The following is a 17,505-nucleotide window of genomic DNA, read 5'->3' as shown; positions in this document are numbered from 1 at the left end:
CAAACGTTGTTATATCCTGTGTGGATTTTACACTCCTCCAAGAGCCATGTCAAAAAAAAAACAGACGCCATTTCCGCACCTCCGTACAAACCATTCCCACAGTCTGTCCATTGATTTCCACAGGCCTGCCAGTCTCTCATCAATTTTCTCAGGGGGCCCTGCCAGGTCTAACTCACATTCCAATATAGTAACAAGCCATGGTCCTCCCCCCACCCTTGTCCTCCTGTAGGCAGGCCTGCCGTAACAAATCTCTTTTTATTGCTGCGTCACACAGAACTTTCATTCCTTCCCGATCTTCCCACCAGCCATGTCTTTGATTAGTAATTCATTTCCACACATTTCTTAATCCTCCTGCTTGTGATCAGTAATTGCAACAATTCTTTTCTTGGGGGGGGGGGTATTAGGTGCTCACATAAGACAAAAAAAGAAAAGTTTTTCCCCCTCCCCTTTTCAGTTCCGCTACATACCAATCCTTTGATGACTCTTCTTCTTGATTTATTGTTAAATCCAGCCCATCGCTTCCACTTCACAGAGATCCCTTTAATTAGCAGTCTTTACTCCCGATCTTCACTTGAAGTATGTGCATTTGCTTCTCTCTCTAATTGTTTATTTTGAGCTGATGCAGCTAGTGCGCAATCAGAGACAGCGTCCGGGAGAGCCGGACCCACACAAGGGCTTTGTGCCTAGTGCCCTCACGCCCTTCTTTCGAATCCGGGGGTGATTTATGGCCACAGCAGGCAAGGCAGTGTTCCCCATTTCCTTGGGGCAACAAGGGAGGCTGCATACTCCCATATCAGCCTCTTAATTATGTCAGGCTTCCTCTTGGGGCATCTGGTTGGCCTGTGAAAACAGGATGCCAGAATAGGTGGCCCATTGGCCTGATCCAGCAACAGATCTGTTACGCTCTTACTGTAATGCACCTGACTCTGGTTGGTGGACCTCGGTGTTTTAGGTAAAAATGAAGTAGGTCCTGCAGTCCAATAGATCCTGCCCTTAGGATATTTGGAGGCAACTTTCCTATCTCCCCCTTTAACCACCTCTACTTCAGCCTATGCCTACTCAGCTCTTTCAACCATCCATCATAGAATTTGGTTCCAGATTCCTCATTATCCTCTAGACATGCTCTAGGTTTTCCATGTCCTCAAAATGTGGCACACAGAACTGGACACAGAACTTCAAATGCAGCCCAACCAGTGGACCTATTAATTCTCATGTTTTGAACAGCCTATGATTGCATTAGCTTTTTCAGCAGCTATATTGGACTGCTGGCTCGTGTTCAGCCTGTAATAAACTAAGGCGCATAGACAGTGCTTTTTTCTATTTTTTTTAAAAAAGGTGCTGGTAATCACCATGAAGTTGTTACAGAAAGTGCCACACTTTTTAACAACAACAACAAGATATGCCAGTACTGTGTGCCCTTGAGTACCCCCTGTGCATACATTCTTTTTATATGTACCACTGCCAAACCAAGTCTCTCCCATCCTGTACATGTGATTCTGATTCCTTCACTTGAATGGAGGACTTTATATTTGCCTCTGTTGAATTTTCCTCTTATTGGTTTTAGCCCAATATTCTAGCTCATCAAGATCATTTTGAATCTTGATTCTATTAGCTATCCCTCTTGGCTTTGCATCATCTCCTCTGCACCCTTATTAAAATCATTCACAGGGCTTGGGACAGAGCCTTGTGGCACTTTATTCAAGACCTCCTTCCAGTTTTATGCAAAACCCTTAATGAACATTTTCTGGGCATGATAGCTCAACCATCTGTGGATCCACCGAATAATAGTATCATCCAGCCCACATTGCACCATCTTGTCCACAAGCATATTATGAGAGACCTTGTCAAATGCTTTACTGAAATCAAGACCTATTATGTCCATGGCATTCCCATGATCTACCTGACTTCTAACTCTATCAAAAAATGAGGTAAGCTTGACCTGGTATGGCTTGTTCTTGATATACTTGTGGCAGCTCTTAGCAAGCCATACTTTGTTTTCTAAATGCTCACAGAACAAGCACTTAATAATCTGTTCTAGAATTTTGCCTAATGTCAGACAAATTGGTCTGTAGCTTTCTGGTTGCTCCTGTCCCCTCTTTTTGAAGAGGTCTCAGGTCTCTTCTAGAACCTCACCTGTTCTCCAAGAATTATTAAAGGGTAATAGCATCTGATTAATTACTCCTTCAGCATCCAGGGTTTTCATTCATCTGACCCTGGAGACCGGAACTCATTGGAAGTAGCTTGGTGTTCTTTAACCACCTCCTGGACTACAAATCACTCATAATCATTTCTTCTTCTTTTTCTAAGTCAAACATAACCCCCCTTGAGGCAATACAAGAGTTGAATAGTTCGTCCTCCTCTCTATCACCTGTTAACTCTTCACCCCACTTCCCCAAGCAGCAAGTCTACTGCTTCCTAGTTCTTCTTTTAATTTTTCCAAACATAACCAAGAAACCCCTTTGGTTGTTTATAGCACCCCTTTGTTAAGTTTTTAAAATACATTTCCAGGCCTTATGGTTGTGAAGATAAATTAGGAAACATGTAAGCAATAGCGTCAGATGACATGAAGGGAAGCAGGTGATGCTGAGCAGGACTTCACAGGGATCCAGGAGAGAAGCTCTGATGTTCTGCTTTACCCCTTTATCCCTCTTTCTGACAAGCAGCAGATGATGAGGGTGAGAATTACAGCACTGTGCAAAGAAGAAAGGCTCTGCCCCAGGGAGCTTACATCTATCTTTTGATAGCAGAGGACAAGTAACATCAGGAGACAAGGGAAGGGGATGGCGAGGAACAGCAGAGGGTCAGGAAGAGTAAATGTGAGCAAATGCAAATCTAGGTTACATATTTTATTGTGCAAACAAAAATATGTGCGAGCTTTCAATTTGAACAATTAGGCGCAGAATTTGGAGCTCTTTTTAAAACTCGCACCGCCTGCAGTGTCATGTGCAAACAAACCCTTTTAATGCCTTACAGTTCCTCGTTAAGCTGTTGGCCCAACCACAGCATCGCTCTGGTGATATTTTTCATTGTCTTTTGTGTTTGTTTTGGTTATTTTTCAAAAGTGTTTAAAAAAGATAGAAAGAAAGGCATTTATAGAATTTTGGTCCTGTTCCAGCGCAGCCACTGGCAGCCAGGAGAAACATCGAGCAACAGCCAGTGGGTGTTGAGCCTAAACAATGCTCACAGCACTGACAGCTTTGTGAAAAGAATTGCTAAGAGGAGCTGCTTTTCAGGAATCTGAAATAGGGGCCCTGGGGGAAGCCTGTATGTGCAATTCATTCTTATCTTCCCCCAGATACCACCCAACCAGTCAGCCAGTGCCAGCCAGTGCCAGCCAGCCACCTCTACCCCCAGGAGTCCAGTCTCTCATATATTCTCATCCACTTAGGGTTCCATATCGGGTGGGGAACCATGGGTCCAGGGACAAAATGTGACCCTCCAGGCCTCTCTGCCTGGCCCTTGGGACTCTCCCCAGGCAACACCCACCTCCCTGGCCACAGCTTCTTTCCCCTGCCCTCCCACCCACCTTCACCAGCCTTGCTCCATATCCCCTTTGGCTGGAATGTTCTCTTGAACTCTGATAACGCCTCTTGCTTGCCTGGATGGAGGATAGTGTAGATCAGCTTGGGAAAGGGCAAGTACACACATTCCCACCCTGTCAGCATAATTTAACAGCTCCATAACCAAGATAGAAGGAACGAAGGAAAGGTCAAACTCAGGTTAAATTACATAGAAATATGCCAAATGTACACGCGGAAACAAAGGGCACGAGTGTTTAGAAGACAGCAATGCAACTTCCCCTCTGTTATGCTTTCCATAGTCATGGGTTCAAAAGTTATACAGGATACAGGGTATGTAATGGGCAGAGCAGACCTTGGCCTTATTCATGCTTACCTTTCCTTCATGCTTCCCAGGCATGGCCTGTGCTCTACTTCCAGGCATCTTTTTTTCCCTTCCCCAGAGCTTTGTCTGCAAAAACCCGCTCTTTAAAGGTCAATTGGAGCAAGGGGCAATCCACACAGAAAGCCTGAATTGGTGTTTGCTCTGATTGGGTGCTAAAGAGCTGGTTTTCATGGGGAAATTCCAGGGACAAAAAACAAACAAAAACAAATTCTTAGATGCAGAGCTTTTAAGCGCTGACCTGTGCCTGGAAAGAGAGAGTCAAGAAGTGGCAGAAGTTGCACATATTCTGGTTCCTGTTTGGGATAGCAATGACCTCGGTGGATCATTCAGCTTCTGAATACAACCAACTGTTCTGCTTTCATTCTAGGGTGATCCTGGTGGCCCACCAGGTCCCAGAGGAGAGAAGGTAGGCATAACCATGCATATAGCTTTGGATAGTCCCAGTGATTATCATGTCCCAGAAAACTAGTTTTTTCTCCTGTCCGTGGCTGCTGTGTCCAAACCTACTTACATGGATCTTATTCTCTGTTCTCTATTTCCAGGGGGACTCAGGACCTCCAGGGCCAGGCGGTTCAAGTGGAAAGCCAGTAAGTTCCTCCTTCAGTGAGTAAACCAGCAAAGCAAAGTGGGGAGGATCCATGAAATTTCAGCAGATCCCAGAACCCCCATCATGGGAGCGGGGGCTCATGCTTTGCATATTTCTGTGCTCTTGACTAGGCTTTCTCCACCCAGGTCATGTGACCACTGACTGACAGCCAGGGAAGCTGGGTGGGACCTTGCTTATTGAGCAGCTGCTGGGTTTATTTATGATATGTATATGACACTGATTTGTAACTCCTCTTGCTTACGGAGCTGGATACAAAACTATGCCACCTGTGCGCAAGAGAGAGGCATACGCAGGCTCGAGATAACTGTGGTAGGTGGGTGAAAAAAATCTCTCAAGTGGCCCTATAATAACTCAAATTCCAAAGCAAATGCAGTCCGTTGTCCACAAACTGCAGGCTGGGAGAGGCTTTTGCGAAGCAAGACAACCCTTAAGTTTATTTCACAATGAATGGTGGAGTTCAGCTTCTGAATGGTTTACAACAAACTTGCAGTGTTGTCCAGAGGTATTAGGCCCCCCACTGCTGGTTGGGGATTTGGCTAAAGTGCAGAGATCAGCTTATAACTAACCCTGTCATGTTATCCATTGCTTGTATCGCTGCACTGCTGAGGTTGAGCTGAAAGAGTAGCACACAACACCCCTATGGTGTAGTTCACTGTTATATCCCTGTTGCAGATAGAAGGAATGTGCTGAGGCAGAGTAGCTCTTAGCAGACCAGAGGTGGAACTATTCCCCAGGTCAATTCAAGCACTGGCATGCATGGAGAAGGCTCAGGCTTTATGGGCTTGCATGCAAAATGTCCAAAAGACAACAATAAGCCAATACGTTTTGGACGTGAAGATTCAAATCAGAGCCGAACCACCTGCCTTTGATGCCGATGCCGCAGGCTCAAGCAACGCACATGTGCCAGGAACGTACTGCAGCATTCTGTTGTGGCGCTCCACTTGGCATTTAGTGTCACACTTAAACGATGACATAAAGGGAGAATAAACTGAATGTACCAATGCAGCTGTTGGGAATGAAGTCATGCCTCGTTCCACACCCAGCACTTGCTCCCTAAGGGCTGCTTAGATTGTTAAAAGTCTACATTGCTCAACAGCTGAGGTTTCTGCCAGTGGGGGAAGACTGGCGGGAAACAGCAAAGCCAGAGCGGTTGTGGGAAGGCTTTGAGGTGGCATTCAAAAGACAGGCAGAGTGTCTGTGTGGAATGGGATCGTAACGGCGAAATAAATCATTTTTGTGACAATGACTATAGGGATGGGGGAGAAATTCAGTTCAGTTTGCATTGAAGGGCAAACCTACATAATTCACACTTCCTGAAATACTATGCAAACTGAAACACAGCCATCCTTTGCCCGTTGATCTGACAATCAGCACACCCCCTATAGTCCTGTTATATGGGAACAGGGCAGCACAACTTAATGTGGCAAGCAGAACTGTCTGATCATGCCTATGCTGGCATCTCTATTACCTTGGCAATGGACGAGGCATCACCAACTCCTCTGCAGTGGGTGGAGTAGGTGGGGCGGCCTCTGACAACTTCAGAGATGGATGCTGTGTATGAGCTGTGCTCTGGGGTGACTGATGCAGAGATGGAGTAGGGAAACCCCTCCCCCCACAGTAGGTCCTTCCCCATGATCTTCCTCCCCAAGTGGCTCATTGAGCTTCCAAGACTCTGGCATGATCTGTGCCTACCCACTGGGTCAGTTCCCAGGATCATCCATGGGAAACTCCTCTCCTCTCCACCTATGCCCAGCCAGGTCCCTCACTGGGGGCCCATGACATCATCAATTACTTGGCAGGAATTCCCATTGAAGTTTCCTAGGATTGATTTCCAGATACACATGAATAAGTTTAGGCTGCAGGTTTCCTGATCTGCAAACACATTAGCTATAGCTAGTTCCTGGTCTCATAGGAGCTTGTTTATTTGTTTCATAAAACATATATACCATTTAAGTGTAAAAAAAACCTCGACACAATGTACAAAAAAGGAGTTGCATCACAAATGGAAACCTTCCTTCTTTCTCTGCAGGGGAAACCCGGGGTCCCAGGCCTGAAAGGAGACAAGGTGAGTAGAAGGAAGGCAGGATCAAGGCAAAGCTTGTGCATTCTCTGGTTTCAGAGAAGGGCCTGAGGATCCTACCCCACTCCCCACCAAGCTCCATTATCACCACATCTAATAATGAACCTAACTTGCCCTTCCCATAGGTTCCCAGGTCAGGTTATAGCAATATACTATACAGCTATAACAACAGATACAACAGTTACAATTACATATAAAAAAGCAAAACTTTTCCAACCAGAGGAGGATAAATAAACAGCAAAAGAGGTGGGTGTCTGAAGGCAAAATGCTTAAGCTGTAAAAGGCCAGGGTAAAGAGGCTTATCTTCAGGAATATGGCAAAAGCTGGACAGTGAAGATGCAACAGGCACCATTATGGGGAAGGAGTTCCACAGTTATATCCCTTTAATTTGCTCTTCCCTCTATTCCATCCCCCACACCTCCCAAAAACTACTTGTCTGAACAAGAGGATCTAACTATGTTTTGTCTCAGGAATAATTCATCTTAATGCATTTTGTTTAAATAATTTTCTTTCCATTTTGTGGAAGGAAGCAATGGAGACCTTTTCCCTTTGGCCCTGTTGCCTTTGTTTTGTCTTCCTTTAGTTGAAATCTTCTTCACAGCATCTTGAATGTCTCTCAACAGGGGGACCCATGTGAAGTCTGTCCCACTATCTCTGATGGGAACAATGCAGTCAGCATCCCTGGGAAACCAGGGCCCAAAGGGGAGCCTGGACCTCCAGGGAAACCGGGCAAATCGGTGAGTCCCAGGTCACTGGGTGAAGGCTTTATCCCTTGAGGGTGTTACAGACAAGGAGATTCCTGCATTGGACTAAATGACCCTGGGAGGTCCTTTCCAACTCAACAGTTCTATGATTCTAAGAAGCAAAGGTGTTTGGTTGGTGGGGCAATTGCTGAGTTATTGGACCCTGGAGTTCTAAGCATTTCCTTTGGTCTCCTCCCTCCCCCCCCCCACCGCCTTTCTCTTTCAGGACAAGCCTGGCCCTCCAGGACTCAAAGGCAGCAGGGTAGGTGTCAGATTCACTTTCTGTGAGATTAAGAGCAGAGCAAGGGGAAGACCCAAGTCAGAGCACATGCTTTGCCTGTAGAAAGCCTTGGGTCGAATCCTTTGCATCTCTGGTTTAAAAAGCATCAGGTGACACAAAAGACCATCTCCCTCATATCCCAGACAGCCACTGCCAGACCAGCACGGAGCTTTGACCCAATTACAGGTAGCTTCCTATGTCCGTCAAGATGGCCTGTAACCAACAAGAACAGGTATCCCTTGACCCAGAAGCTTAGATGTTGTGATGGAATAATACCACCTACAGCCTTTGGGCATGAATCTTTCCTTGGCATGTGTGGCTGTTTTCCCTGCAGTTCCTTCCTCTAGACAGAGTGAACTGGATGATGGCACACAGCCTGAATGCCCCACCTGGCATCCTTCAGGTCAGTGTTCTTCAACCTTAGGTCTCCAGATGCTGTTGACTTGCACCTGCCATTGTTCCCAGACAGCTTAGCCAATGGCCAGGGATGGTGGAGGCTGTAGACCAACAACATCTGGAGACACAAGGTTGAAGGACACTGTCTCACTTCACTGGTTCAAGAACTGTGGCAGATTTCTGACACTAGGTGAATTTGTTACCTATTAAAATGCATATTCATTCTTTTTTATATATAAAAAAACACTCTTCAAATTAAAGCTGAAATGGCACAAAGCAGACCTACAAATGAGTGCATGGGAAGTTGACATGATCCAGGATACACCGATTCCGTGGAGGAATCAAGTGAGGGCCAGTTGTTGTGGCCCCTTGTGGTCTGTTGAGACTGTGAGCTGTGTGGATCCAGGAGCACTTTTGAACAGAGGTTGGGTGGGCATCTGCCAGGGATTCTTTAGTTGTGGTTCCTGCATTGCAGGGGGTTGGAGCAGATGACCCTTGGGGCCCCTTCCAACTCTACAATTCTGTGATTCTGTAACATGTTCCTGGTTTGTCTAAACTGAAGCAACCATTGATGGGGTGCAGCAGGTGCATCTCTTGCTGATGCCCTCTCAGCACCACCAGCACCACCCAGGCTCAGCTGCCTCACCCAGTTGCTGGTCGCATGAACGTTTCCATTGCCTTCTGATTCTTTCCTCTCCCTTTTCTTTTTATCATTCTTCAGGGGGACCCTGGGATCAATGGAATTAAAGGGGAGAAGGTAGGTGGTCATTTCCTTTTTATATGATCTCTAACCCCTGTTTTTGCTTTGGTTCAGTAGGGGTCACACTCTGTAGTTGGGGGGTGGGGAGATGTGCACATAAGCCCCACCACAAATGTCCTCATGTGCGCTCTCTCCCACCGCCTGCCTCACTTAGTCCCCAACCTTCCCCATGATGTACAAGGAAAATTTGCACAGGGATTATACTTGGTGTTCAATTGAATTGGGATTATGTGATTGTGGATTCTGATAAAGCATGGTCCTTGATCATGAGATGCATTCGAGTGAATGTGAATGGAATTCCTAGGCAGGCCTTCTCCTTTTAATCCTGGGCTTGTCCAAAGTTCTCTGTAGCCTTTGGGGAGTGCTTGCACACATCTCTGCTTTAGTTGTGATTAGTGGCAAGGGCTTAACTGAAAGCAATCTTCAACTAACAGCATCTTTTGCATGCCTGCAGATTTTCATTTTAGCTTGCAAACTGCAGAACTCCTTAGGGAAATACTGCTTCATTTGTGAAAAAAACAAACAAACAAACCAAAAACAGTGAGCATTTTGAGTTGGGTAAATTTTGCATTCTGAACAAGGTGATGATGAAGTTTTGCTGATGAAAAGGAACAGGTTTTACACAACTCCTCCATCTCATTGCCTTTAGCCAGTTGTTCCTCACCGCAGGTGACTAGGCATGTGGTTATTTACAAGACAGCTGGATACCTTTGTGCAAATTATTTCAGGCACCCACACCCACAAATGATACTTACTGCAAAGTCAATTTTGTAATCCATGTAAACAAGGAGACCCGTGCATTTTAGGCTTACTGGAATCTACCCATCTATGTCTGTCCCAAACCAGCAGTTTTCCCACGGTGCAGGCAGTTGGGGTGGGGGAGCAGGCTTGTACCATATCCTGCAATCTGTATCACCATTTGCATTGTACTGGTATGAAAAGAGCTATTCCTCGCTAATACCAAGCATTGTGCTTCTTCTTCTTTAAGGGAGATCAGTGTCAGTCATGCAGCCCTGCAGCCATGCAGCTTCAGAAAGCACCCAAAGGAGAACCAGGACCACCAGGGATTGGCCTGCCTGGCCTTCCCGTAAGTATAGAGCCATCGTGCCTCTTGCCTTTAGTGTAGGGCACTGCAAGGATTCATGGGAAGAACAAGGGTGGATTGAGTAGCAGTGCTGAAGTGAGAATGTGAAATAACACAAGGGTTAGAATCATAGAATCATAGAGTTGGAAGAGACCACAAGGGCCATCGAGTCCAACCCCCTGCCAAGCAGGAAACACCATCAGAGCACTCCTGACATATGGTTGTCAAGCCTCTGCTTAAAGACCTCCAAAGAAGGAGACTCCACCACATTCCTTGGCAGCAAATTCCACTGTCGAACAGCTCTTACTGTCAGGTTTCTAGTCCTCATGATCATAGAAAAGCACATGGAATCCCCATGGCAGTTTCTGTGAACAGGCAAGTCTACACAGTACAAACCCATTTAATCCTCTTCACTTCAGCCTGCGGAACTCTAGTTCTGAGAAGCATTCTTGATGATATCACTGAACTACAGTCCTCAGGGTTTGATGGGATGTTGTGGCAGTTTCAAAGCTGTTTGGATTGGTTGTGTGAATAGAATGTTCCAAATGAGAGCAGGTCTGATCTTAAGGTACTATCCTGGTTAAAACCACATCCAGAACTTTTCCTGGTTCTGCCAACACCTTCACTGAAATGATTCTTCTTACTTTTCTTTTATTTGCTTTCAGGGCAAAGATGGCCTTCCGGGGCTGTCTGGACTCAAAGGAGAAAAGGTAAGAGCAAATTTTCAGGAGACAGTCAGAGGGCTGGTTCCGGAATACCTTGCTTTATCTCTGTTCCACTGCAAGTGTAATTAGCCAGAACTTGAGGGTTAATTCAGTGATTTTTATCACAGGGTAATAATACCTCTGTAAAGATGCATGGTGCCTTCTACTCTCTCTCTCTCTCTCTCTCTCTCTCTCTCTCTCTCTGTGTGTGTGTGTGTGTGTGTGTCCAGGCCACATACAGTTTGTAAATTAAATAAAATAAATAAATAAATAAATAAATAAATAAATGGTGAAACAAGAAGATCCCCCTTATGTCAGATTCATCTGAGCAGCAGTTTTCTTGTTTCAAGATGGTAGATCATTTAAGCATCGTTGCAGCCATTTTCTGTCTTCAGCAACTCACCTGTTCCTCTTTGTACCTAGGGAGATACTGGAGCTGTAGGACCTGCAGGCAAAGCTGTGAGTATGAGAAAGTTCTGCAAGTTTAGAGTGTGTTGGTCACCCTCTGGGAGCTGGCTTTTGTGATCTGAACAGCATTGGAAGATATGAAAACAAGAACAAAGTCAGATAATAAAGGGATTTGGGGGAGTTAATAAGTCACTGTCACTCAGGGGGGGACAAACAGGTAAGTAACAAACACAAAAACAGTAATACAGAGTTGCAGATCTGCAGGATGAAATAACAGCAAACCAGGGTACCAAACATCCAGTTCTTTAATATGAAATATGAAACTCTGTGCAATTTTCTTTGTCTTTTACTTTGCTTGCTAGACAGTCTGGTGAATTGTCCCCTAGCATAGTTGCTAGACCTCAAGATTTTTATTGCATCAAGCTCAAAAGCTTCAGTTCATGCTTGAAGAGAAGCGGCGTACTGCTCTTCAGTACATTCTGATGCTTCCAAATTAACTCTAATGAATGGCAATGCCATGATGTGTCTCTACCACAAGGAATTCTCCGAATCTAGGAAAGGACCCCACCTCCTTCTCCTCAACCCTCACTCTCATTCTGTGCTTATACTCAAAGCTCAGCAGTTTCTCACTCCTCCTGTAATTCTAGGGAGTCCGAGGGGCCAAAGGGGACACTGGAGATTCAGGAGTCAAAGGCGAAAAGGTGAGCAAATTGGTATCAAAGCATGGAAGTGGTTGTGTAACTTGTTCAGATAAATGAGCCTTTCATCTTGCTCACAATCTGTGGCCCTCTCCTCTCTTATTCATGTCCCCTGTTTTGTATCACTATTCATTTTCTCTCCCCTGTAGGGAGAACCTTGTACCGAGTGCCCTGCCTCTCTGGAAGGTCGGGAGACCATGGTTTCCATTCCAGGGCCTCCAGGAGAGAAGGGTGAGCCAGGGCTTCCTGGTGCTGGACTTCCTGGAAAACCAGTAAGTGACCCTTGGCGTGCACCTCCTTTGGAGAGCAGCAAGGGGTGTGGCAATAGAGCTAGAGGGAAGGTGGTTCCCATAGGCGAAAGAAAAAGTTGCATTGCAAGGGGTTGGACTAGATGACTCTTCCAGCTCTACAATTTTGTGATTCCTGGGGCAGGTAGAAAGGTTTTGTGAGTCTATGGCATAGTACATTCCTCCTAAATTAGACAAACTGGTGCAGAAGCTCAGTGTAGAAGATAAACAGGGCTGAGAATTGGGAACCTATTTCTAGTGGGCTTCTCTTATTAGGCTGCCTGGCAGACTTGATTTGTTGGAAGGACTGTCTTTGTGGAGGATCCAAGGGGCCAGTGAAGTTTAAGCAGAAAAGCTTTTTCTCTTATATTGCTTGCTGTACTTTTTCAGGGAAAACCTGGGGAATCTGGAATGAAAGGTCAGAAGGTAAGAGAAGTCCGCCTGCTGGAGTGCTTCTTTGCGAGATTACATAACCCAAGGGGGTTGGTGGCCAGAGCTGGCTTCGGAAAGGGGTGAGGAGGTCTGGCTTTTTCACACTCCTCGAGACAAAACCAGAGGCACAGGAAATGGATCTCTAGGGAGCAAATATATTCTCATTATATTTACACAGTATAATTGGAAAAGCAAGCTACAAACAAAGTACAGTGATCTATAAGAAGTTGCAAAAGACCAGAAGGAAACACGAAAATCAAATATGCATGCGGTGCAATAGGAGGAATGTCAACACCTGCAGTCCAACACGGGTGTAAAACTGCTAAAAATCTCATCAGTGCAAATGAATCCCTTCTGTGCCAAATCGGGCCAGTTCCCGAAGGGGCCCATAGCAGTTCAGTTCCTTGCTTCTACACGTAATAAGGCTTTGGGTACTGGGGCTGGAAATACCCCCGTCTCAATACTTGTAGAGCCATTTGCCAATCAGCATAGAGCAGTGGTGAGGAATCTTCAGCCTCTGGGCCTAATTAGGACCACTAGGTCTCTCCATTTGGCCTACAGTGTCGTTTTGATCAAGCCATGCTCACCTGTCCTACACCTGACAACCGATGTGGGGCTAAAAGCCCCATGCACAGTGTTTGGGAACTCCAATGATCAGATGATTGTCAGAACGCTTGTAGACAGTGCTATGCAAAAACAGCTCGCCTGGTGTCATTGTCATCGGATGGTTGACAGGTGGATGGCCCCACCTATTTGTCAGGCATGGCCTGCAGGGGGGCTGGGAAAGGTAAGGATCTGTCCTGCTGGCCAGATCCAGTCCCCTTTCCTCCCTCCTGCCCCTCCCCCGGGTGCAGAAGACAATACTGGGCTACAGAGACAAATTGTATGGCTTGGTATAAGGCAGCTTCACGGACTATATTGACCTGGGAGTTATGTGGGTTACAGGTGTAAGGCTTTGCAAGGAGGACAGGGTCATATGTTCAACAGCATGAGAGACAGCTTTCCCCAAGTGTGGTTGTGTAGAGTGACCAAGAGGCAAAGGAACGTATGGCTGGTGTGTGTTTTTTTGGGGGGGGGGAGTGATTAAAAGAATTGTTTAGAAGAAGTAATTTCATCAAGTGCAGGTTGCCAGGCACAACCAAGAGAAGCAGCACCTTTTGAAATCGATTTTGCACAACTCTTGAAGGTACAGTCTACCCTAGGCTATAGTGTTGTAACCACCGGTAAGCATCACTGCAGGAGAAAAGTGTGTCACAGCTGTTGTTGCCTACCCACAGCCACTAGCGGGAGGTACACACCCCTTTCCCTAGCAACCACATTTAGGGGGGCTGTCACCACGCAGCCTTTAAGTTGCCTGGCAACCTTGTATTTGAATTCTTAATGCTTTAACGTTTGTTCCAGCAGGTGTTAGGAAGGTTAAAAATGACATTAAGAGACCCTATTTGTGTGCTACATATTTGTGATGCCTTACAACCACCAGCAGAGAACCACAGCCTCCATGTTTCCTAACAACCACTGCTCACAAAAGCCCAGTCCTATCTCTACAGGCTACTTCAATGCAGGAACATAGGAAGCTGCCTTATACTGAGTCAGATCATTGGCCTATCTAGCTCAGCACAGTCTACACTGACTAGAAGCAGCTCTCCAAGGTTTCAGGCAGGGGACATTCCTAGCCCTACTTGGGGATGCCACTGGGGACAGAACCTGAGTGCTTTTGTGGGCAGAACAGGTGCGCTACCGCTGAACAATGGCAGTATAAATATTGTTATATTTATATCCTGCTTTTCCTCCAATTATCTCTCACCTTGCCCTCAGTATTATCCTCACAACAATCCTGTGTAGTAGGTTAAGTTGAGAGACAACGACTGACTCAATATTATCCGCACAACAGCCCTTCGAATTAGGTTAGGCTGAGAGGCAGAGACTTGCACCCGGGCACCCGGTATACTTTGATGCTGAATGGACATCTGAATCTGGGTCTGCCCCACAGTTCTCGTCTGTCCCATGAGCCACTACATCCCACTGACTCTTGTAGTGTTGTGCCACAGATACAAAGGTACTCAAAAGAGCAGCAGATTTTTACTTCATATACTAGCAATTGAACCATTGTTTTGTGTGATTTCTACTGCATCACAGGCAGATTTTGGCGTAGTCTTGGAAGTCCTAGCAAAGAAGCTAGAGAATTCCTCTCCCCACCTCCCAAAAGAAACCCTTTCTGCCCACTGCTTTTGGCTGCCCCTGAGTTACAGCACATGGTTCAAGTGGGCCTATGAAAACAGCCACTTAGGTCTGTATCCCTTGTTTCTATGATGCTGTGCCAAGACAATGGGCTGCCTTTTGAAGATGGTTCAGAAACTTCAGGAAGTGAAGATTTCAGCAACCAGATGATTGACTGGGACCTGGTGGTCTGGGAATATACCACCAATTCTGGCCAAACGGTGCTGGCAGCAGATTGCCATTTGTTCTAGCATGAGTTTCCCCAGGGAAATGCAGCAGGGAAAAGAAAAATCTCCGCTCAGACACAGATCTGGAAATCCCTGACCTGTGCCTAAAAAGCATGGCACAGTGTGGATGAGCTCTATATTGAAATCAGCATCTTTCAGGCTCTCTCCACTTTAGTATATAACCTTTACTATTATTATTTGGATCTGAACTGTGCCTTGAGGTTGGGTAAAAAAAACAGGGAGGGTGAGAGGTCTAGTTTGTCATTTTTATCTTTTTGATAGGTTGTAAAAATAAATAAGAACAAGTGTGTATAAAAATCTATCCTGTCTAGGGTGCTTCAGGAAGCCCAGGCGATCCTGGCATACCTGGCACAGCAGGTTTGCCTGGTCTTTCTGGTGAACCTGGAGTAAGAGGTCCATCAGGAGCTAAAGGTGAAAAGGTGAGTAAGCCCCTTGTTGGGGTACAACCACCATGCGGCCAAGAGGGACCAAATGTTTTGGAACAGGATGTGTGTGTGCACCTGTGCAAATAACCAAACTCACCCCAGGGTGAGCTTTCTCACCTATACAGTGGAACCTTGATTCTCAAACTTAATCCATTCCAGAAGTCCGTTCAACTCCCGAAATGTTCAAAAACCAAGGCATGGCTTCTGATTGGTGCAGGCACCCCGGAAACAATAGCCAACAGCTGCACTGGACGTTCGGCTTCCGAAAAACGTTCGAACACTTACTTTTGAGTTTTTGGTGTTCGGGAGCCGATTTGTTTGTCAGCTAAGCCATTCGAGAACCAAGGTTCCACTGTATTGGCCTGTCAACCAGTAGGAGTATTTTACTGCACTTGCAGTAGTAAAATTGCCATCTGCAAACAAGGCACTGAGTGAGTGGGAGAACGGTAAAAATAATGGTTGCTATCACCATTATCTCCCCACCCCCCACTCTCGCCAATGCTCTGGAGCAATGCTACATCTAAGGCAATGGGAGGAGGATACAAATTGGTGGCTGGGCCACTGAAAGAGGAGCTGGTGTGTTGTTGCTGCTGCTGTTGGTAGAGACTTTTGAAAAGGGGGAGAAAGGAAAACGCCCATTGCCATTGCTAAGGATGAGCTGCTCCTCTGGTGCCAAATTTTTTGTGCACACCTCTCTGGTTTTTTTTTAATCCTTTATTTATTTATTTATTTTTTTTTGGTGCGGGGAAAGAGGTTCTCCCAAGTTCACCACAAGCAAAAAGGGCCACAAAATTTGGAGCCCATTTAAGTTCATCCCTAATTCAGCTTGGTTCATATCAATTATTGTGTACCTGACCATTAGGCAAATGGTCCTCAAGCATATCTCTCAGTGGGGTGGGGTGGATCAGAATCCTGCTTGCTGTCCCACCCCTGACTGCCCTGCTTTAAAGTTCATGTTTGCAAAGAGGAGCCTACACACACTAACTTTCTTTGCACTATCCAAACCATCCTGTCTGGCAGGGCGTGTGCCCATAAGCACACATGCAAAGAGCCAGCAGACACAATTGCAGCTTGCCTCCTTGGTATGGCCAGTGACTATCCACATGGGCCTCTGGTCTTAAGTGTTTACATGATGGAAAATTTTGATTAGGGATAATGGGGTAGGATATCTGGGACATCTAACCTGGTCTCCTGTTTGCTGACATACCACTCTGCATTCTTCCCCACTCTCACCATCCCGGCCCACAGGGTGATGCTTGTGACTCTTGTCCCACCCTCAGTGGAGACCTCTCTGGTGCGGTTGGGATCCCAGGAAAACCAGGTTCAAAAGGAGACCGTGGACTTCCAGGTGTGGGACAGCCAGGCAAACCTGTAAGTAGTTTTCCGACTGATCAAAATAGTGGTGCTGAGAATGCCAAATTCAGAATTTAGTCTGATAGTGTGTTTTAAGATTGGTTCAGTCATTAACTACCATTACTTTGAGTTATTTATGTGAACAAAACTGAACAATTAAGGCTGCATCCCTAGAACCAGATACATTTGTGTTTGTATAATAGATTTGTCAACTGTTGCATGACATTTTAGCCAGTTTAGATACCTGTGGGTATCACAAGCAGGCATGAAGGTGGAAGGCCTTTGCCCTGCTTCCAAGTTAGCATCTGGTACTCAGGTACTCTGTACATTTATTTGTTTATTTACAGCATTCTTATATCACCCATTAATAATAAGTTTTTGGAAATTCCATTCAACTACGATAGCTGTTGACTTTTGATAGATCTTCCACAAATATGTCTAATCCTTTAAGATAGCACAACTTGCAATAGCAACTTTCATAAGTTAATTACGTCTTGTGTGAAGAACTAATTCCTTTCATCCGTCTAGAACCTGCTGCCAATCACTTTTATTGGATGACCCAGTGTTAACTGCCTCATTTTTATTCCTTTAATTAACTGGCTCGATTTACATTTCACAACACCTTCACAAAGGATCTCAATAAAAGATCTTCCCTCAGTACAGGTGACTGTTTCTGTTCAGTATGAGCATGTCAAATAATTATAATTTTAAACACTAGCATTCCTTGGTAAGACAAAGGAAGACATCTTTGTTATTTTAAAAGCAAGTCATGCTCTAACCCTATTAAGTTTGTGAATATAATATCGTTTGTGAGATAACCGATGATGGTGGCAGTATGGCTCTGTTTTCACAGATACTGATCTTCAAACATAATTTGAAA

General features: G+C 45.5%; 1 protein-coding gene across 5 annotated transcripts in view; it reads left to right on the top strand.

The window, feature by feature from the left end:
- Positions 1–17,505, top strand: part of COL16A1 (collagen type XVI alpha 1 chain) — a 127,810-nt gene that overhangs the window by 64,995 nt on the left and 45,310 nt on the right. For all 5 annotated transcript variants that reach the window (XM_081019588.1, XM_081019586.1, XM_081019587.1 and 2 more), the window contains exons 19-32: positions 4,271–4,309; positions 4,446–4,490; positions 6,540–6,575; positions 7,214–7,327; positions 7,560–7,595; positions 8,731–8,766; positions 9,758–9,856; positions 10,519–10,563; positions 10,981–11,016; positions 11,613–11,666; positions 11,813–11,935; positions 12,341–12,376; positions 15,159–15,266; positions 16,521–16,643. In XM_081019588.1, coding sequence (XP_080875714.1) covers positions 4,271–4,309; positions 4,446–4,490; positions 6,540–6,575; positions 7,214–7,327; positions 7,560–7,595; positions 8,731–8,766; positions 9,758–9,856; positions 10,519–10,563; positions 10,981–11,016; positions 11,613–11,666; positions 11,813–11,935; positions 12,341–12,376; positions 15,159–15,266; positions 16,521–16,643 — 930 coding nt within the window. The remainder of the gene's footprint in view (positions 1–4,270; positions 4,310–4,445; positions 4,491–6,539; positions 6,576–7,213; positions 7,328–7,559; positions 7,596–8,730; positions 8,767–9,757; positions 9,857–10,518; positions 10,564–10,980; positions 11,017–11,612; positions 11,667–11,812; positions 11,936–12,340; positions 12,377–15,158; positions 15,267–16,520; positions 16,644–17,505) is intronic.

Source organism: Podarcis pityusensis (assembly GCF_964106645.2).
Source record: "Podarcis pityusensis genome assembly, chromosome: 8".
NCBI classification, from domain to species: Eukaryota; Metazoa; Chordata; class Lepidosauria; order Squamata; family Lacertidae; genus Podarcis; species Podarcis pityusensis.
Note: the sequence above shows the minus strand (reverse complement) of the source record. Positions and strands in the feature narration are given on the sequence as shown.